Source organism: Nannospalax galili, unplaced genomic scaffold (genome assembly GCF_000622305.1).
Source record: "Nannospalax galili isolate Female #2095 unplaced genomic scaffold, S.galili_v1.0 scaffold591, whole genome shotgun sequence".
NCBI classification, from domain to species: domain Eukaryota; kingdom Metazoa; phylum Chordata; class Mammalia; order Rodentia; family Spalacidae; genus Nannospalax; species Nannospalax galili.
In genome coordinates this window covers 4,965,057-4,987,069 of record NW_008330926.1, presented here as the reverse complement: position 1 = coordinate 4,987,069, position 22,013 = coordinate 4,965,057, and the positions used below count along the sequence as shown (strand labels likewise).

Below are 22,013 nucleotides of genomic sequence, written 5' to 3'. Positions count from 1 at the left end.
TGGATGAAAGAGAGACCCAACTGCTCCCTGAGTGACTGCTGGTGGTGAACAGTTGTTGGGGGAGAGGGAGTCATTTCCTTCAGTGGTGTAGTCACTGACAAGTTGTCTATGCGCCAATAAATACGCTCCCACTCACCCTCTGGCAAGAAACTCTAACTAAACTCAGTGGGTCATACAAAAAATATATAAAAGTTGGAGGGGTGCTTTTGGGGAAGAAGAGTTTCAAAAGGAGGGGCAAGGAAATGAGAAAGGGAATGTCAAACAATTGCTGAAATAATATAATAAAAAAAGAAAGTCATGGGGCTGGAGAGATGGCTCGGTGATTAAGAGCAGAGGACCTGGGTTCGATTCCCAGCACCCATGTGGAGGCTACGAACCATCCTTAAGTCCAGTTCCAGGGGAATCCGAAGCCCTCTTCTGACCTCCGTGGCATTGCACGACACGGGTGCACTCACATACATGCAGGCAATCCACTCATACACATAAAATAGAAATAATAAATAAAATATTTTTTTAAAAAAGACAGTCGTCTAAGATCCAGGAAACAGGCCCTCCCTAGACAAAGACCCTCTGGCACTGTGACCTTGAACTCCCAGCCTCTGGCACTGGAAAACCACCAAGTCTAAGATATTTCGTTATTGCAGCCTGATGAACTGGAAGCATTACCACACTAACTGTCATTTGCCCCAAAACAGGTTTCTAGTGTGCTTTCTTCCTGGACCATGACTTTCACATTATTTTTTGCTTTATCTGATTTCTTTTTTTTTTTTTTTTCCTCAAGGAAGGAAGGATTTATTTTTGCTCAGTTTAAGGGAACATAGTCAATCTGCGGAAGGCATAGAGATGGGCGAAGTAGCTGACCACATTGACTCCACAGTTAGGAAGCAGAGAGAGATGAACGCTGGTGCTCTCCTTGTTTCCACAATGTAGCACGGGCTGGCTTCAAAGTCAGACCTGCTTGAATGCTGAGATCAAAAGCCCGCACCACCTGGCTCCTTGTTTTCTGCCCTTTTTTGTTTGTTTTTTGCTTTTTGTTTTTTGTTTTTGTATAGTTTGAAATATATTTATTAAAAATAGTATTACATGATTGTAACTCATTCTCCTGTGTCAAGATTACAATTAAAATATCAGCATATTGGTTATAAGCCATAAGCATAATTAATGCATTCATAAACATTTTTATGGTTTTTGCTTTCTTCTTTTATGACTATGATGTCTCTCCCCATCCCTCTCTTTCTTTCTTCTCGGCTCAGAGTTTTTATCCTTATCTTTATTTCTTTTCCGTTTATGTGGGCTCCTACTCCGAACCCTTCTGTGTCGTGAACTTCACCATCCAGTTTCCACCAGACTGTTGTGAATCTGAAGCCGATCACCTGTCCTCATTCTTTTCCGTGCCATCCTCTGCTTTTTCCTGCTCTTCAAGCCAGTGGTTACTCAGTTCTTCCATGTGCACTTTTATCACATCCCGAATTACCTCAGTATATGATTTCTTGGTTATATGAACATTCTTAGCTCTATAGGACTGGCATCTTTTATAATCTCTCACTTCTGCCAGGATTTCCAGGTAAGATTTTGGACTTTTTCAGCTATTATCTTGATTGACTTTAGCAGCCAAGTCTACAAAGAGGTCACTGATGTTCTCGATGACTTGAGAACCAGAGCATTTTTTCTTTGTCTCCTCAATGACAAAATCATAAAGGGCAAGACGATCTGCTTAAGTGAGGTCACAAACAGACCATTTGTGATTCAGAGGAACTTCAACAGGCACTGAGGAATGCATCCTTTCATTAAAACGATCACCATCCTTCCCAGCTGCAGGTCTAGCTTGTTTAATTATCTGGAATTGTGAGTCTTTATCCAAAGTAACTGAAGGAATCTTCACATTCTCATAGAAAAAACCAAGATTATACATTTCATCCTCTTCTTCTTTAGAATAGCCCAGTTTCCTCAATCTACAAGATCCCATGTGCTTTGCTAAAGATGATTTAGGCATGTGATGATTGGAATCATAAGGGCATATCACAATTTCATCCTTGGCCTCCAGCTCGTCCCCGGGGTCCATCCCAGGGTCGCCATGGCCTCTTCCAGCTTCTGGCAGCAGCTCTCAAACTCGCTCAGCTCCTCCTGCAGCTGCCGCTCCTCCAGCGGAGGCGGCTTGGCCTCCATCGGTTTTTGCGTTTTTTTGAGACAGTGTCTCCAGCTGGCCTGGAATTCACTATATAGACCAGGCTGCTCTTGAACTCACAGAGATCCACCTGCCTCTGCCTCGGGGTGCTGAGATTAAAGGTGTGCACCACCACATCCAGCCTTTCAGGGGCTTCCTGTAGCCGCAGCTGGCCTGGATTTGCTATGGAGACCAGGCTGGCCTCGAACTCACAGAGATCCACCTGCCTCTGCCTCCTGAGTGCTGGGACTAAAGGCGTGCGCTGCCATGCCCGGCTGTTTTCTGCTTTTTAATCATCCTGAGACCCTAGCTCCAAGGGATGGTGCCACCCACATTCAAAATGGGTCTTTCTTCAGTTAAACGTCTTTGGAAATATCCTCACAGACATGCCTAGGTTCAGAAATGTATCTCCTAGGTGATTCTACATCCTGTCAACTTGACAATACAAATTAACCAGCAACCAGAGACTCAAGGTTCTTAAGTACTTGAGATGGAAGCCTTTTGCTCTGGACTCCATCTTGCAATGCTTCTGAAACTTTGTAGCTATTATAATTCTTGGCTTCCAAGAGCAGCAAGTGGCACCTGCTAGTGTAACAGCTCCTGAAGCTTTAAATGTTGGGACCTTCAGCTCCTGAGTGGTTAGGGTCAAAGCCCTGGGACCTAAGGTATCCGAGACTCTTGACACTTAAGGCTTGGCAGCTCCTTGTAACTCCAGTTACAGTTTCCTGTTTTAGCTCCTCACATTCTTGTCGTTGCCACTTCTGTTGCTCACTCCCAGTTTTCTAGAACTCCAGCTGCCCTCTTGTCACCAGCCACCACCTTCCATAGCTTCCACTGTCTCCTGTTCTGGTTAGCAGCTCAACCAGCTCTACTAATTGTATGGAAGAGGAGCCGAGAAGACCACCAACCAGGCAACTCCATGGGGTGGGGGCGGCAGTTTGAGAGCAAACAGACCACTGGGCTACCTCTCAAGAAGCAGGGAATCAGCAGCAGAGAAACAGCAGCAAGCAAGGGGAGCCAGACATCTTTTATACGCTGTAAAGTGGTTGAGTAACTTTCCATGATGTAGGCTAGGCAGCTCAGCTCAGGATTGGTTGGTCCCCCAATAAGCAGCTGAACTTGCCTGGTGCTAAATTCGAACCAGCTGTTTTAGAATATTGCAAGCTGCAGAGCCATTTTAGGAGTCTGCCAGGAACCTAACATTCCAGCCTGTTGTTAATGATAAGGAGTGACAGTGGTCCTCCTTTAGCTACTTCCTGCTGGACAGGGACATCGGCAAAGACCAGGGTGGTCTCAAAAGGCTGGAACATTGGTCTGGAGTGCAGGGTTAGGCCAGCAGCTGGTGGTAGGAGAACTGAGGTGAATTCAGTTAAGAGCATCTGGTTCACTGAACATCGGGACATCTCATTGATTCTTTAATGAAGGACCACAACCATCAGCAAGCCCAATTGTGATGATCTCTAGCAAGCAGGCACAGCTGAAGTCAGGAAGATGGCACTTATTTGACTCAGAAGAGTGCAGTGCAGCATTATCCAAACTCTGTCAGAGGGTGAGCTGGACTGAAGAAAGCAGATGGACTCATAATCTCGGGCCTGACGTGGTGAGTGGTGGGAGCCGGCATAGGCAAGACGGTATCACAGGCAGGAGTGCAAGGTCAGCAGCATGATTTGTCAAGAGGGAACTGGGTCATAAGTAACCTAGTCATTCCTCTCCTGGGTTTTGAGCACCATATGTTTGGAAGAGGAGCCAAGAAGACCACCAACCAGTCAACTCCATGGGGTGGGCGGGAGCAGTTTATTTGAGAGCAGACCACTGGGCTGCCTCCCAGAGAGCAGAGGAACGGCAGCAGAGAAACAGCCATTTTATCTGATTCCTAATTGTTTTTTTCTCTTACTAAGAAACCTATAACTTTATATTACTACATAATACAAAGCTATATTCACATATATATTATCTTGCAATACAAAGGTATGCATGTCACTGTATAATGCTAGCTTCTTATTCTATAAAAATATTCAGAAAATCGCTTTTCTGAAAAGCCCTGCTGAGACTCTTTGAGAATTCAGTATTCTTCCAGCTCCTAAATTTTCTTTTCTTTTTCTGTGGTCATTGGTAATTCTGCAGGTTAATTTAGTCTTTTTCTTTCATGCTGGGAGTATTCTTTATATTGTGGTGATTGTGTATTCTTAGGAATAAAAGAATAGGTTAATTCAGGGTCCTAATTGGCCCAATTCAAGTCACATTCCATCTTTTTCAACACTCCTCCTGGCCAGGATGACATCACCCACAAGAGCTGGATGTGAGGCTTGGAGGAAGGAGCACCCTCTGATGGTCCTTTGTGGAGAGTTGCTATTTGTTGCAAAATACCTAGAGGGCTCCCTTTCCTCAGAATCTTTGACAGGGCGTCAGCTGGAGAATGTTCACTGAGCAGTCTCCCTCTCCCCCTCATGTTCTACACTTTGTTTTATTGAAACTCCAAGAAAGTTCCAAAACTGCCCTGAGGAAACCACATCACCTGGATCTAACTCCCAGGAAAGCTACAAGTGCTGTCTTGCTCTATCCACATGTGCGCAGCCATGCTGTGATCACAGGCACACTATCTGTCAGTCACCTCCTGTGATACAGAGCTAGGAGGAACAAGGTTCTTGGATCGGCCAGGTATGTGGTTATATATCTTCACTTGCCGAGTGAGCATTGTCATTAGAAGCACAGGGACACAGGAAGGAAAGTGCCCCCTCCCCCCACGCCCTAGAAATAAGAAACAGGGTGGCAGAAAAACAAAGAGATAGTGGTTGTACCCACACAGATGAAAATGACCACAAGGACGACAGTGAGGCCTTCACAGCCCTTCCCAGGACACTTGGGACTTACTGAGTTTGCAACCATCACCTGGTCGTGTTTGACTCACTAGCTTTATGCAGCTGGCTTCATGAACAAGCATTTCCATTTCCAAGGCCAGGGCAGGGAGCGGTGGACTCTCTTGCCAGCAAACCTGGAATCATGAGTCAACTGTTCTGGGCTCGGGCCCAGGCCCCTGTGACACTGGGCCTGAGATGAGGGTTGGTCCTGAGGGGAGAAGGGGAGGAAGAAAACAGACTTGGATTCAGAGTGTGCAAGACCCTGACCACCCGGTCCCTCTCTCGGGACCTGGCCGAGGCTGAGTGGTTCTCCCACATAGACACAGAGTGAGGCCAGATGCTGGATGAGACACATCTTCAAGGACAGGTTGAGGTCCACACTCAGTAAATCATGGATGGTGCTCAGTTTCCATTTTCTTCTCCAACAGCCACCCCACCAGGAGCCAGAAAGCAACCTCTCTGCACTGCACGCCTCACCCCAGGATTCTCACTTCCACCCACCCTCTGAGCCTGATGCCTCAGTCAAGAAGCCTGAACAGCCCAGCCACCTGCTGGCACAGCTAGCCTTGGCCTGGAGGAGCAACCACACCCACAATGCTGACTCTGCAGACTGAAGTGCCTCCTGAGGACAAAGACTTCACATTATCTCATGGACACTAGCCTATGAGGCGGCTTCTATAAATCTCATAGACACTAGCCTATGAGGAGGCTTCTATAATTGTCCGTGTTAGAGATGAGGCAATTGTGAAAGAGAGTAAGTAACTTTCCCAAGAGCACACAGTCAGCAAGACAGCCAGGATTCAAACCCAACTCTGCTCTGGGGACCCAGAGCTGAGCTCCCTTCACTGCCCCCTCGCCAGCCTCCCCTCCTACCAGCCTCATTTCTGCTGGAAGAAACCCATCCCCAGACCTCACAATTCTGAATCCAACCATTCACTTATCCTCCAGACCCCAATGCTATAGGATGCTAAAAATGCTTCACTACCTCATTTACAGTGGCCCCAAAGTTGAGGGTCAAGGGGATAAGTTTCTAAACTTTCTAGAGAGGCTTTTGAACAGCTATGAGGCATTTTTTAAACAGGAGATAAACTCCCAAACAATACAGTGGCCCTATACCCACCTTGGGAAAAAGAAAGCCAGGGTCTGGAGAGATGGCTCAGCAGTTAAGAGCACTGGCTGCTCTTGCAGAGGGCTCAGGTTCAGTTCCCAGCACCCACATGGCAGCTAACAACCATCTATAACTTCAGTTCCAAGGGATCCAACCTTCTCTTCTGGCATCCATGAGCATTGCACACACACAGTACACTTAAATACATGCAGGCAAAACATTCACACACACAAAATATAAATAAACAAAAAAAAATTTGGTCTTTTTGAGACAGGGTCTCCCTGTAACCCCAGCTGGCCTGGAACTCGATATGTAGGCCAGGCTGGTCTCACAGAGATCCACCTGCCTCTGCCTCCCAAGTGGTGGCATTAAAGGTGTGTGCCACCATGCCTAGCACTCAAAGAATACTTTTGAAAAGGAAGGGTGAATGCATAAGTCCCATGCAAGCTCAAACCAGAAAAAGTCCCAGCATAGACATGAGGAAGGGGCTAAGAAGCTCCTACCGCACCTAAGGAAACTGTGGCAACAGACGGCTGCTGGTGGGGGCGGAGGCGGTCCCTTTCAAGTGTGGGACTCTTGGTAGCTTACCAGGCGGTCCCTTTCAAGTGTGGGACTCTTGGTAGCTTACCAGGCTCCAGTGGATGGACCCAGACTGAAGGACATTTGGAGACAAATTAGACTCTATAGGCCTTGTTATATGTATAATAGATATATATATATAATAGAGTACATTAAATTGGGGCAGTAAGGGGAGGCACAGATAAGGGAGGGGATCTAAATATCAAATTATACTGTATGAAAATTGTAAAAGTTCAATAAATTAAATAAATAAGGGGAAAAGCAGAAAAATCAATGAATAATGGAAGATGTTACTGAAAAAGCCTGTGAAAACATAAAAAGCCTATGAAGCTCTGAAGAAGGAAGGTTAAATTAAAGCATTCGAAAGAGAAGAAAGAGCAGGACTGTTCACAGAGCAGATTTAGAAAGTGCCGTTTGTTCCCACCTCACCCCACAGAGGAGGGGAACAAGGAGCTTTCCTCCCCAAGCTGAGCAAAAGGACTGCTAAGGGAACTTCTCAGTTGACCCAAGTAACTGGGGAATTTGGGAAATGGTTCCTGACCCACGTCTAAAGCATTCCGAAGATCGACAAGAGGCTGCGTGCCCCCAAGCAAATGGGAGAAGTGGCTGAGGGAAGTAGGCTGCACCTCTACCTGGTGTCCAGGCAATCCTTGAGTTCCCATGAGCACATCAGGATTCCCACCAAGGGGGCTGCCTAAGAACAGTGTGACCACAAGAGAGTCCGTGGGGAGACTTCTGCCAGATCCCTGGGGAGGGCCTGACGCCAGTGATCAGGTCAGGGAGCTATCCTCTCTGCTGAGAGGTCATGAGCAAGAGAACTAGAAAAACCCACAAAAGTCACTCCTCCTCGAGGCTTATAGGGGTGATAGTCAAAACCTTTGTGACCCCTGTGTCTCCCTCCCCTTCACTCTTAAGAGGACACATGGTGAAGGGAAACAGCAAAGAGGCTGCCCATATGCCCCCTCCCCACTGAGGGCAGGCCCTAGCCAGAGCAAAAGGTGCACTTGACTAGGGCCTGGATGGGGACCTTCAGACTGACAGCCCACTGCCTGATAGTCGTGACCTCAGAGATACTAGAAAGGATGGGGGACCTGCCAAGATTTCATCCGGGGTAAAGAAGAATGGTAGCTGCAAGCTGGGCCGTAGGTAGAGCAGGGTTCATCTACCTTTGCACTTCGGTTAGTCGGAGCAGTCAGTAAGCGGTTATGATTCATAGGTACCTGTTATGCTGGGCCCAGTGCTAGCTATGAGGGACCCAGCAATGAGTGCAGCATCCAGGACTGAGCCCTGGAGGAGGTACTCCAGTTATACTGACTCCCATACCCCCCTGCTGGGTGCCCGTAGTCTCAGAGATACACCCATGGAGCCTAATCTCACACACTTCATCTTCCTGGCTCCTCCTCCAAGGTTTGTATGAGTCAAAGTCCTACATAAAAGAACCTTCCACAGGCTCCCTCCCCCAGTCCTTAATCCCACAACCCTCCTGAGTGTGATGTGTGTTCCTCCATTCAGCAAAGAGTACCTACCATATGGCAGGCGTTACACTAAATAAAGTAGCTCACAGTTTAGACTCTGGGAGGGACGTGGAAGAAGCTGGAAAGAAGGAGGGACAGACATGGAAACCAGTCGTCACACCTCAGTGGAATGAGCACTATTGTAGAGGAGTGTATTAGGCACAATGGGGGACCACGGAGACTGAGATGTCACCACGTAGGTAAGATGCGGCTGGGGATAGAAGACCAGGAGGGGTACCAAGAGACAGAGGAAAGTTCCTGACCTAACCATACAGGTGTGAATGGCCAGCATCAGGAGAGGAGGGCAAGCACCAGGTAGGGGAACCAGGTTCCTTTCTGCCAGCCAGGAGGAAGTGAGGGCCAGATTCTGTGGAGGGAGGTTAGTAGGTGCTTTATCTCCAGTCTGGTGTTGTGACTATTTTGTCTTCAAATACTTGTTAGCAAACACAACTCATACTATTCCGTTTCTCTATATGAAAGATACACATTCCCCGTTAATACATCTTTGTAAAATATTAGCACTAGCTTTATTATGCCATGATGCACTTTGCTCATGTTACGACAGTTGGTCCCTCAAAGGACTGCGCTACCTCTGCGTACACCATCAGGCAAATTGCTTGTCATTCACATCTTGTCAAGATCCAACTTCTCTATACATAACTAAGGAAGAGATTTGGGGGACTTTTTGATTTTTAGCTTTTGGTTTTTGGGGGGGCCTGTGTTTGTGTTTGTGTTTTGCCTGCAGGAATCTGTCTGCCCAGGCGTAGACCTGAGCCTAAGGAAAGGAACAAGTTGCATAAAATTAACCACAAGAGGCAGAGGCCAAGTTGTGAAGGGAGTGGTGTGCACACTTAAGAGTTGGGGCTTGCTCCATGGGTGTTATAGGGAGCCTCCATGGATTTTAAGCTATGGAACCATTTTATTTGGAAAAATACAGTACATGCAACAGTGATATGGAAGGTATGCTGGACAGAAAGCCTAACTCTGCTCTTTCACTCTCTGGAGCTGTGTATTACTGTGTCCTATGACTTAGTCCTGATGAGGAACAAAAGGGTCTAGTTTCTGCTTCGCCAGCTGTTGACATCTGGCCATCAGGCACTACCCAGACAACCCTTTGGCAATCTCAACACTCCAGTCCTCTAAGACCTTCACAGGCAGGCCCACACAGACTGGGAACGAGATGGTCGGCAGGCGGCGCCAAAGGACGGGTGATGATCCTGATCAGCTACTCCTGCGTTTGGGAGAGGAAGCAGCCCAATACCCCCACCCTTATGTAGCCAGCTCCGTAATTCCTGTTATGCTCCGAGCTCAAATGAGAAAACAAAGAAGAAGGGGGGAATTTTTCACTCTTCCTGAATTTGGAGTAAGGCGTACAAACTCAAGCTCCCAGAAAAAAAGCCACACCTTTATTAAAGATCGTACAAGATTGATCGACTGATTAGAATTTTGTAACCGTGAAGAGTTGGAATATTGCAGATCTAGAGTCAAATTATCTTGTATTAGCTTTGTTCCTTATTCATTACCTACCTCTGTGCCTGACCTAACATCCTTTTATCACATAAGTCTTTTGGAGTATCTTGACACACCACCAGTTTCTACCAAGCCAAAACTCTGCCTCCCAAGTGCTGGGTCACCACCACGGCCACCCACCCAACTTTTTTTTAAGATTTTTTTCTCTCACTGGCCTGCAGCTTACTAAGTAAGCCAGGAATCTGCCTATCTCTGCCACGCAGTGCTGGGATGGCAAGCCCTTGCCCCCATGCCTGGGGGTTTGGAGCTCTCAGCTGAGCCATCGCCTCAGCCCCATCTGGGTTTTATTTACCAGATTTGTTGATTTCATGGTCAAGTTTCCAGAACTGAGTGACCGGATGATAATTCACACCCTGGAAAATCACTGGTGAGTTGAAGCTGTGTTCATTAATATGTCTGTCACAAACAGCCTGTGTAATTCAAGGAAGCACAGCCAAAAATTGTGTTATGTGTACAGAAGGAAGGGACATTCATAAACATTGCACTTTGGCAGGGAGGACCTGTTGTTGACTTTGAAAAGATATTTATGCATTTGTGGAAAGACTTGGTAAGAAGACTGGAATGCTTGTCTTTTGGGGGGCAGTAAAAAGGTTCCTGATGGCTGCTTCCTCGGGGCAGACTCTGGACATTTTCTTTCACCTGAGACTAAGAGACCAGGGACTTCCAGGCTAAAGATTTCGGGGAAGAAACCCATATATACATTATATATTTTTTTTTTCTTTTATGTGCTTTTTGTACTATGCTTCTATTTTTTAAAAAATATACTAGGTATATTGTCCCAGTAATTTAATGCTATATTCGGAAAACTTTTACGTAGAATACAAGTGTGCACTCAGATTTTGCTAATGTGTGAAACACCAAACTATAGGTGTTGAACTTTTGCCCCCATGAAACAGCCAGGAAGAATGACACCTCCCAAGCATAACCTGTTTTTCCACTACTATAGATTTAAATTGCAGATAAGATAGGGATTCTGCAGTGGAGGGTAAAAGGAGGTAGGGGCCACCAGGTAAAAACAGAAAGACCAGGGTATCCATGGTGGACTTAGGACTTGCAAGAATGGAAGACTTGTCAGGGAGTCAGAAGTCATCATGTGGGGGTGTTGGGCCACAGGGTAGGAGAAGCCATATCCGAGGAAGTGGGGTAGAACTCAGACCTGGCTGACCCTTCAGTCTTCAACCTGTTGGCACCCAAGGCCCCAGCTGGTCTCTGTTCAAATCCTTCTGTGAGTGGAAACTTGCTGCTCTGCTCAGTGAATGTCTGACCAACACAGCTAGACACACACACCGGGAGGACAGCTTCCCATAGACCCTCAAGACAAATGTATAGCAAAGAGCACCCCTGGACCCTTGGTGAGGCAGTGGAGGACAGCCACCTCTGCTGCACCCAGAAGAATAACTTGAGCATGTGGTAGGAGCAGATCTATATCATGGATCAAATGGAAAAAAATGAATGCCCAATGGTATGCTCACCACAAGTATGATGACGTAAGAGCCAGGGGTACTTGAAGATAATATCACTGTTAGGGTTCCAAGTCCTAACTTGGAACTTTTAAGTGGTTTAGGTATTTTTTTAAATCCAGAATAGTGTCTTTTCATAATTCTTAGCCAGGCATGGTGGCACATGCCTTTGATCCCAGCAGAGGCAGGCAGATCTCTGTGAGGTTGAGGCCAGCCTGGTTTACATTGCAAGTTCCAGGTAAGCTGGCTACAGAGAAACCCTATCTCAAAAAAAAAAAAAATTAAATTTAAAAAAATTTATTTTAATTCCTAAGAGGTTTACTGGCCTTTGTTCTTCTCCCTCAGCCATACCAGGCCTGACTGTCTACCGCAGTCTATGTCTATGTCCATGGCAGCTCCCACCTCAGCCACCAGCCCCCACCCCTGCAGACGGCCAGCCTCCACTACAGCGTCATCCACGTGAGCGTCCCCCTTTGATGGGCACACCATTTCTTCTGGTGGATGCCCACATCCACCACATCTCTTCCTAGAAGCTTCCTGACAGCTGCCCCCAGTCCAGCCCCTCCCCAGGAGCAGGACTCTCTGGTGCAGTGGACTCACCCTCCCGCCGCACTGGCTCTTTTTGTTACTTTTGTGGTTTCAGTCTTTTTTACTGACTTTGTTCTTATTGTTTGCAGCAAAAGAATAAATATACCTGATGACAAACCAAATGCTAGTCTCCCTACCCATGGCCCCTGCGGCAAACTTCTTTCAACTATTTCTACCCGAGTTCTTCTGGGTACTTCTGCGACTGCACTTATTCTCCTAGTCCACCTGTCAGCATTCTGGTATGGCTGTTGCTTTAATGAAGTTTAAAAACAAGGAATTCAAATGTCCCTGATAATGAAAACAACATGTCCCCCACCCAGCCACCCTCTAGCTCCACTCCATAGCATCAATCACTTTTACCACTTTACCTACTTAGGTCTCAGGCCTAATCTTGGGCACTTCAGCCTGGTGCTCACCAGAGCCCTTGGTATGTGGCTTTCTCCTCTGCAGAGGTGATAGCTGCTTAGCACCCAGTTGTCCACAGCCCTGAGCTTTGAGGAATCTAACAATGGACAGGTATCTACTGTCTTTCAAGTACTCTTAATACTACCTAATAAGTATTTGCAATGTTAATTGTTATTATTTTTACTATGCTAATAGTAATTATTACCGTTTACTATATTGCTGTGCTAAGGATTGTAAGTGTATTATTTCCTTTTATTCTCAAAACATCGCTAACAGGAAGCAACGCATCTCAAGGTCCAGATGACCAAACCGAGGCTTGGAGTCTATGCGGCTTCCTCACAGCTACGCCTCCAGTCAGGGCACAGGGAGGGTTTGAATCGTTTGGGTTTGCCTTTGGGGGTTGTTTTGTCTTGTTGGTTTGTTTTGGTTAGTTGGTTGGTTTTTGCTCACCATTTAGCGCTGTCTGACTGGAAACAATGTAGACTGGCCTAGATCTTGTGGTAATCCCCGCACCTCAACCTGTTCAGTGCTATAGACATGAGCACCACACCAGGCTTACCGGGAGGCTGGAGCTCAATTCTTCCCTTCCCAAAGTCTGGGCTCTAACCAGTACACTTTGCTGCAGCCCTTCTGGAAGTGGTCAGTGGAGACCGGCTTCCATCCAGCCAGGTTCTTGTCCCACCCTCCTCCAAAAATGGAGTGGGCAGACCACAAAGAGAACAAGCAGGAGGCACCTTATTGTTGAATCAGGATTAGCAACCTTCAATCAGGACAAAACCTAAAGCAGACTGCCAGGCAGGATTTAAGTGTAGCAGTTTGAACTCTCTAGCAACAGGATGCTAGCCTTGCCATTCCAGAAGTATTACAGTTCCAAAGCTCTCGCAGGGCGGGCTTCAGGGTTCCTTCATCTGCAGCTCTTGATTGAATCCTGGAGGTTGGCTCAAGGGAGCGCCAAGCCTAGGGCAGAAGCCTTGGGCCTAGGGAGTGGCCTACCAGTCTGATCCCACGATTCTTGAAGGCAATCTTCCTTCTCCAATGAGCAAGCCAACTAGGAGGCAGACCTTAGAGTCTGAAGAGAGCAAGAGGCAAAAGCTGGCTGGGAAGCCTTCTTCTTCCTCTGCCGCCCTAAAATGCCAGCATTTATAGAGGTGGGCACCTGACTGGCTGAATGTGGATATGGAAATAAGGTGAAAATAGAAAGAACGGTCCAACTGTCAAACCTGGGGAGGAAGGAAAGACCCCTGAGCCCACCAAAAAACTGACAATCAGGTCCATACCTCTCTCTCTCTCTCTCTCTCTCTCTCTGCAAAGGTAGGGAAACTAAGAACGTTCCTCCCTGTCCTAGCTGCTATGGACCTGGGCAGCTGGCCTGCTGCTTTCCTGCTACCTGGCTCCACGGGAGACTTTGTTCAGACGCGGCTTTTTGTTTCTTTCTGCAGGTGCTGTGGCTGCACCGATAGGGGTTGTGGTGTCTTTTTGAGGCAGGGTCTCATTATGTAGCCCTGGCTGGCCAGAAACTCATTACATAGCCCAAGCTGGCCTCACACTTTTGATCCTCCTACCTCTGCTACTTACATGCTAGGATTACAGGTATGAGTCACCATAGCCAACATTGAACTGAACACTTTAAAAGGGTCAGTTTTATGGTATAAGAATTGTATCTCACTAAGGCTGTTTATACCAAAAAAAAAAAAAAAAAAAGAGGAGGAAGAAGAGGAGGAACAAGGCTGCTTTGCTCTTAGGAAGAAAATGGGGAGGATATTCATTGGCCATTGGGTACACACTGCCAAGGGCCCACATAAAGGGTTTTTGTTGTTGTTGTTGTTGTGAGCACTTGGAAGACAGAGAAAGGAACTACTTAAACAAACCCCTGAGCAATGACCAGTGGCTACCAGGTTCTTTTTTGCTCCTTGTTCACCCTCCACACCTGCAAGGAGAGATCCCACAGCAAGCTCCCTCCCCAGTCAGGTCTCTAGCTCTGCCTATGAGGACTGGGAATGCTTGTTTTTGAGACAGTTTTGTATGTATCTCTGACTGGCCTTGAACTCAGGCTAGTCTAGTCCCACACTTATAGGAACTCTCCTGCTTCAGGCTCCCAAGTGTTGGGATTACAGGCACATGCCACCACCCTGACTTTTTAAAAAAGTAAATGTGGGCTGGAGAGATGGCTCAGCAGTTAAGAACACTGGTTCTTGCAAAAGACCCGGGTTCAAATCCGAGCACCCACATGGCAGCTGTCCAGTTCCAGGGGATCCGATGGCCTCTTCTGTCCTCGTGGGCAGTGCATGACATGGGTGCACTTACCTACATGCAGGCAATACAGTCATACATATAAAATAAATAAATAAAATATTTTTAAGTGTGTATTATTTCAAAGTACAGAAACAACTAGAATTCATCTATTTTCTAATTCCTGAGTCGGGCCTTTCGTGCTCCTTTTTTTTTTCTTCCACTACAAACAATAATTTTGCAGAATAATTATACTTATATACATATCCTAGGACATATGCTTTTATTTCAATGGTGCAGATTCCCAGGAGTGAAGCTGCTGTGTGCAGGGCATATGTATATTTAATTTAAATAGCTATTGCTACATTACCTTCCAAAACAGCAATAACAATTCACACTTCCCATTAGTGAGAATAGCCTTTCCTGGCACCTGAGACATCTCCAGGCAGCTTAATTTAAAAAGTTTTTGCCAGTCATAGGATCTAATGGAGTTTAAACTACAAAAGTACAAGAGGGTCACCAGGAGCTTTCCCACCGGGGGTGGATCCCCGGGTCCCTTACTCTGTTCAGCCAGAACTACCTATATGTCTTAAGGAAAGATTCTAGAACAAAGACACATTTGAAAAACTTTGTTTCTAGGCCACAGGTAAGGAGTGGCTGGTGAAGGCTTTCAACACATGGTACTTTGAAGGCCTGGGCAGCAAGGACATCTGGAGCCCAAAGAGAGCTAGACTGGGGCAGAGTGCTGCCAGGGAACTACTGGGGAGACACTACCTAGTGTGGGTGGAGTCAGGCGACAGGAGGACAGACACCCAAGGTGCACGTGGATCAAGAGGGTGGGGTCCTGGAGAGAGATGAGGATGGCGAATCTTGGCTCCTGGGAGGACAGGCTTTCTGTACTGGGTGCTTTCCAGAGATGATGCTCCAGTGTTCCTTAACCTTGGGCTTTACCTAGGGGCCTAGTACAGGCTGTGGGCAGGGACTGACTGGGAAGGAGGCCACATAAATAAAAAGCAAGTAAATATAAAAATTGGGTTTTTTGGGGGGGTTGTTTTGTTTTGTTTTGTTTGGTCTTTTTGAGGCAGGGTCTCCCTGTAGCCCCAGCTGTCCTGGAACTCACTGTGTAGACCAGGCTGGCCTTGAACTCACAGAGATCCGCCTGCCTCTCTGCCTCCGGAGTGCTGGGATTAAAGGCGTGAGCCACCATGCTTGGCTAAAAATTGGTTTTTTAAAGGTGGAGCGGAAGTTGGGGATATAGCTCAGTGGTGGGATGCACACAGCACACAGAAAAGAAGTTGACTCTAGTGAGAAGTCTCCTTGTCATTGGGGACATTCCTTTAAAAAGGATTCTAAGCCAGGCATAGTGGCACATGCCTTTAATCCCAGCACAGGAGACAGAGGCAGGCAGATCTCTGTGAGTTCAAGGCCAGACTGGTCTACATAGTGAGTTCCAGGACAGCTGGGGCTACAGGGAGACCCTGTCTCAAAAAGACCAAAAAAAAAAAAGGATTCTGGGACCCCAGCCCCTTCCTCTTCCCTTTCATATCTGGGCCATGTGGCGAATGGTTTCATTACATGCTCCTATCACAATATTCTGCTTTGCCACAGGCCCAAAAGCAACAGGGCCAACCTACTAAGGGCTTAAATCTTTAAAACTATGGCCAACCAACTTAAAGTTGATTGTTGTCCTAGTTTGTTCTTCACTGCTGTGACAAAACACTCTGACCACTACTAACTTGAGGAGGAAAGGGTTTATTTAGCTTACATCTCCCAGGTCACAGTTCATCAGGGAGCACAAGGCAGGAACTCAGGGCAGGAACCCAGAGGCAGGAGCTGGAGCACAGGCCATGGAGGAATGCTGCTTACTGACTTGCTCCCCTGGCCCCTGCTCACCCTGCTTTCTTATGCAACACAGGCCCACCTGCCCATGGATGGCACCACCCACAGTGGGCTGGGCCCTCCCACATCACATGTCAAGAAGATGCCCCTCAGACATGGCCACAGGCCAGTCCAATAGAGGAAATTCCCCAATTGAGGCTCCCTCAACCCAGGTATGTCAAGTTGACACTAAAGCTATCCAGCACAATTGTCAAGTACTTATATGTTAGAAGCAATAACATGATATTCAGAGAGAGCCTTAAAAATGAAGAGATAAGTCATATTCACGGATTTGAAGATTCAATATTCTCCACAAAGTCATCTACAGAATCAGTGCAATACCAACCCAAATTCCAAAAAGTTATTTTGTGGAATTTGAGCTTCTCCCTCTGAAGCGTTTTAAAGCAGAAAGCAAGTAAGGACCAAAAATTTCTGCAAAAGAAAAGCAAGTGGGAGAGTTTCCCCGGTGTATGTTAAATATTAAGAAAATATACCAGGACAGTTCTGCATTAGCATTGCATCAGTCTATCCATGAAGCGGAAAAGAGAGCCAGAAGCAGACCCACTGTGACACTGAAATGTACCTATGGCCCTCCTCGTTTACAGATGCACAACTTCTAGAACCCTTGGAATGGCCATAGTGATAACTGTGTTTTGAATGCTAATGAGATGATCAGTTCTCTTTTTTAAACATTTTATTACATTTCTTGTGTGTGTGTACACATGTGTGTAACATGTGTACACATACACTTGCCACAGCCTGTGGAGATAAGAGGCAACTTGAGTTGGTTCTCGCCTTCCTCCCGTGTACATTCCAGGGATTGAGGCCCAGACTTGGCAGTTAATGCTTTACCTGCCAAGCCATATCACACACCCAAGTGTCTGTTTCTTAAACTGGGTGTTTCTCTGTCGCAATTCCTATATCTTAGGTGTAGTCTATAAGCTGTGAATTCTCTATATTTAAACATTGAAAAGAAAGGGTTAAGAAGAAATGACCAGATTAAATCATGCGACAGTAGAGAAAAGAGGTGGAATTGGGTGTGCTTAGCTACTGCTCTGGCCTGAGGTGGGAGCTCAGTTCCTCCCAGACCTCCTTCTTAATTTATGCTCCATATTGATGGAGGCACTGTCTTTCCGGCAACACAGTCTTTGCACTTGTTGGATGGGGTTAATAAAAGGCGCTACCCATAACTTCCGAGTGGCTCTTACATCTAGTGCAAACCCAAGCGCGGTACCGTGCAAGGTGGTGCTGCTGTTAAGCTTTCACAGGAGCTGGGAGAGAGCCGACATTACATCCTGTGAGTCAGTCTAACCCAACCCCACGCTGGGGGCCGCCCAGTTTAGAGGAACAGGTTAGGCGCTGCTGTTCCAGCTTCACAGGTGTAAGGATAACTAGATTATAGGATTAATGTCACTTATCCAGGGGAAGGAAAGAGTCGAGCCTCAACTACAGGAAGAGGGGAGACAGGGCCGGTCCCACCGCACAGCCTTCAGCTGGGTCATCCTGGGTCATCCACAGCAAAGGGCTCCGCTGGAGTCCCCAGGCTCCAGCTCCTGGGAGTCCACACCGCGCTCAAGAGCCGGCTTTAAATATGTTGGGGCAAGGAAAGTAGCCAGTCTGCACCCTATCACACCCAATGCCATCCCTTGCCTGCTGCACCCACGGTAATGTCCAGAGTAAACGCCACTTCGCTTCTATCCCACTTCTATTTTAAACTGTATCCCCAATACAAACAAAAGATTTGCTACTTGTTTTATTTTGGTTCGTTCTGTTTTCGTCCTTTAATCAGTATTACTGTCTCCTCCACTGGTGCGTAAAGCAGAAGCTAAAGGACACAGCTTTTCGTTCTGCAGAGGACCAGGCCGCTTCTCCGGCCCGCCCTCACCCACACCGGGAAATGCTGCCCGCCCGGGCTGGCACCTCCTCGCGGCCTCTCCGACGCAGCACCGCCTTGTGCAAGGTCTTCCAGCCCTGGAAAAGAGCCCCAACGGAAGGGCTCGGATTCCGTTTGTCTTTACCAATAGGGTTCCCTTCCTCGGCTCGTTTACAGCGGAAGCATCTCCGAGGAGATTAAGTTGGTTTCTGGGAGCCGAAACACCCCGCCCACCCTGACCTTCCCGGAAAGACTAAGTCTTGTTACCCGCCCCACACACGCCCCCTTACGGGAAAAACGTCCAGACCTCGCAGGCTGTGCAACGCGTTCGGTGTCCACACGAGGGCACCGGTTCCGAGTGTCAGCCATGGGGTGTGGATAAGGGCTGCCAGGCGTACTTTTCCAGAGGGAAGTGAGCGGAGGGGATCCCTCTGCCCAGACAGAGCAGTGAGAAGGAAGGGCCCGGCGACAGCTACAGAAGGAAGAGCTCCAAGAAGTACTAGACTTCCCACCCAGTAGAGAAAGAAAGCAGCTTAATGTCACGAAGTTGATTGGAGAAGATAGTGAGGAAAAAAGATATGGTCTCCATGTGAGGTCAAGACTTTTCCCCTCTGGTCCTGGGAAGAAAGTTGACCAGCCTGAATTAGGCACTACAGGCAAGGAAGATCTATAAGACCCAGACAAATCCCAGCTGTCCCCACCCCTCCTGTCTGAAAATGTTGGTGCAGACAATGGACAGTAACTTAGTCATCTTCTCAAACAGGAGGAGAAGGCTCAGCCCTTCTCCAGTGGACTAGCCCAATGATTCATTCTGCTGAAACTGCAGGGACAGGCTAGGTCAATATTGACAGGAAGGCTTGAAGCCACATTTGGCCCTATCTAGGGAACCCCACCACACCCTGTATGTGAGAACCCCATGATCCACATGCTCATGGAGCTGCCAGCAACTCGACCACCGCCCCAAAAAAGGGACCCATACCTGAAAGCAAGAACAGACTCCTTAAGTGTACCCACCTCCAAAAGGGACATGGGCAGCTGCAGGAAACTCAGTCATCCCATGTCTTTAGTGGTCTTGGGCATCTCAGATGTGTCCTCTCTTCACCCCCACCCTACCCCATACTAACACAAAAACACGCCTCGCAGTGAAAAGGTAGGTTGCCCAACCCCAGGGCTTGGCCATCACTTTCCCTCTCACCACACCCAGAGGAAAGCATGGCTTCTGGGAGCTGGCTAGGACTACTACTTCTGCCCTACTTGTAGGGGCCCCAAACAGTCACAACCAGTCCAGTTTCTTCCTCAGGCTCCTCCTAGACCCTCTCCCTGAAGAACACTTGAGCCTTTGCCTAAGGTAGCTTTCCCAAGAGGGGCAACTTTTCTAACACCCATAAAGACTCCTGTTGAGCTAACAGGCCTCGGGGGAGGGGGCAGTGAGCCCCTCAGAGACTGGCTATGACAAAGACTGTCTGATGACTGGTATAGAAACCAAGCCAAGATACAATCAGAAATCACTGGAAGGCCAGAACACAAGAGTAGATATAACAAAAACAAAATATTTATTGTACAATTACCCACCACTGGATTTGACTGAGAGAACCGCCCAGAAGGCATCTCTGCCTTCCCATTTATTTGAGAGCTTCATTGTAGATCAAGGCCAAGGCCCCCAGGAAGGTGACATACTCCTGGAAGTTCACTTCCTGATCCTTATTCCGGTCCAGATCATCCATCAGTCTTGCAATTTCAGCATCCTGCAGCTTCTAATGTGTTAGAATGGAAAGTCCACACTCAGTGGTGAAGAGCACCTAGAGTCCTTTCCCCCTTCCCTGAAAGCCCTCTCTCATACAAGTGATTCTGCTCACTTATCTCCAAGGACAGGCATCCTCCTTGTTGACCTTGGTGTATTTCTCTAGCCCCTGCTCCTCCCTCAGGGGAAGAGGACAGCAGGCTGGGAGGGAGACTCCCCGTTTCTTCAAGGGAATGGGGAATGGGTCCTCTGCTCAGTAAGAAGCCCACCAGATAGACAAGAGGTGGGAGGAAGGGCCTGGGCAGAGGCTACTCACTGAGCCAATGGTCAGCTCCTTCTGGATCAGCTCCTTCAGCTCCTTCTTGCTCAGGGTGTGCTTGTCACCCTCCTTGCCAGAGTACTTGTGGAAGATGGCCACGAGGAGGCCAATAGCCTGATCCAGGGGGCATGCCATGACTGAGGACTGGGCTGGGAGCTGGTTGACAGAGGGGCTGCTCAGTGCTTTTGGCAAAGAAGACTTCTCAGTCACCCCCACACCACCACCACCATACCCTGTAACTACTGCCTGAACCACCCAGCCTCGGACCACACACAAGTGGCAACCCAGGGCAGCTTGGCCAGGGGAGCAGCACCCCAAGGGGGCCAAGCCAAGGAAGAGAGGTAGTTCAAAGGGACTGAGGAGAGCAGGGTTTGGGGAGTCTGAGCACTGTCCTCCAGGCTTCCAGGGGAGCTGGGACATCTGACTGAGCAGGGGAGGGGGATGGAGGCTGCAGCGTACACCCTTAGGCACTGCCAGGCAGAGCCACACACTACGACGACAACAACACACCCAGGACACACCCTCCTGCACCCCAGAAGAGCAGACTCGGGGAGCCGCCCCACAGAGATGCCTTAGCCGCGGGCTGGCCTGGCACTGTAAGGCGATCTGAATCTCCCTCCCTCGCCCGGGCTCCGCAGACTGGGTCCCAGCCTGGACCCCAGCGCAGACTGCCCGCGGAGCTCGCAGCCGCTGGGCTAGGACAGGAGGTGTCTGAACCTCCTGCCGGAGCTGGGCGGCCCTAGGGGCACCCTGGGATGCCCCAGCGAGAGCTCACCTCACAGTAGACAGCGAAGCAGCGAAAGAAGTGGTCAGGGGATGGGATGTGTCGCAGTCCGGCTGGCCTTATAGCGGCCAGCATCCGGGAGGAGGGCGCAGGGAGTGCCCCCCCCCGTCCCGCCCCAGCCACACCCGGTGCCCGCTCTCGGCTCCACACACGCCCCAGTCCCCCCAGTTTCCACGCCTCCAGTGCGCGGACTGTTCCGGGTAGGGAGCCGCGGGATTGAGGGAGCCTAAGGGAGCCTGATTGGGCCTGGTAGAGACCAGAACAAGCAGGAGACTTCGAGTTTTCCCTGATTTCCATAGTTCAGTTTGCTTTTCCTGACACGTGACTTGGCAAGTGCGCTGAATCACCTGCCTGCGAGAGCACGAACGTGTCCCCAAAGTTGCATCCGTGTGAAGGGGAGGGGACATCCCACCAGTGCTGTTGTGGTCTGTGGCAAGGTCCGCTAGCTCCAGATGAGGAAGGGGAAGCAGCCAGGGGATCTGGAAGATGCACTCTTAGACCTGGGGCTATGGCTCAGTAGGTTAATCTCCAGGAGACTGGAGAGGGGCGGTTTGAGACAGTCCGGGCTACATGAGATTTTGCCTTCCTCCCCAGTGGTGGAGATTTTTGTTTCAATTCAAAAAAAAAAAAAAAACAGCTGGAAACACACCTTTAATCTTAGCACTCCTCTGGCAAAGGCAGGAGGATCTACAAGAAGACCCTGTCTCAAAAAGACCAATATGCCACGTGTGGTGGTACATGCCTTTAGTCTCAGCATAGGCAGGCAGAGCTCTGTGAGTTCAAGGCCAGCCTGGTCTACATAGTGAGTTCCAGGATAGCTGGGGCTACAGGAAGACCCTGTCTCAAAAATACCAAAAAAAAAAAAGAAAGAAAGAAAAAAAAATCAAAAAGACCAATGTGTGTGTGTGTGTGTGTGTGTGTGTGTGTGTGTGTGTGTGTGTACAGTCTAAAGGATCTAGAACATTTTAGCACCAACACCCAAT

At 48.3% G+C, this 22,013-nt stretch overlaps 1 protein-coding gene and 1 pseudogene across 1 annotated transcript; both read right to left on the bottom strand.

The window, feature by feature from the left end:
- Positions 1-1,151: 1,151 nt before the first annotated feature.
- LOC103752223 lies at positions 1,152-2,166 on the bottom strand (annotated as a pseudogene).
- A 17,550-nt stretch (positions 2,167-19,716) lies between these two features.
- Positions 19,717-21,178, bottom strand: S100a6 (S100 calcium binding protein A6). The gene is made up of 3 exons (XM_008855538.3): positions 21,022-21,178; positions 20,244-20,402; positions 19,717-19,940 (listed from the first exon to the last, which is right to left on the bottom strand). The coding sequence occupies exons 1-3, from the start codon at positions 21,103-21,105 to the stop codon at positions 19,809-19,811; spliced, it is 375 nt and encodes a 124-aa protein (XP_008853760.1). The 5' UTR covers positions 21,106-21,178; the 3' UTR covers positions 19,717-19,808.
- Between the last annotated feature and the right edge of the window lie 835 nt (positions 21,179-22,013).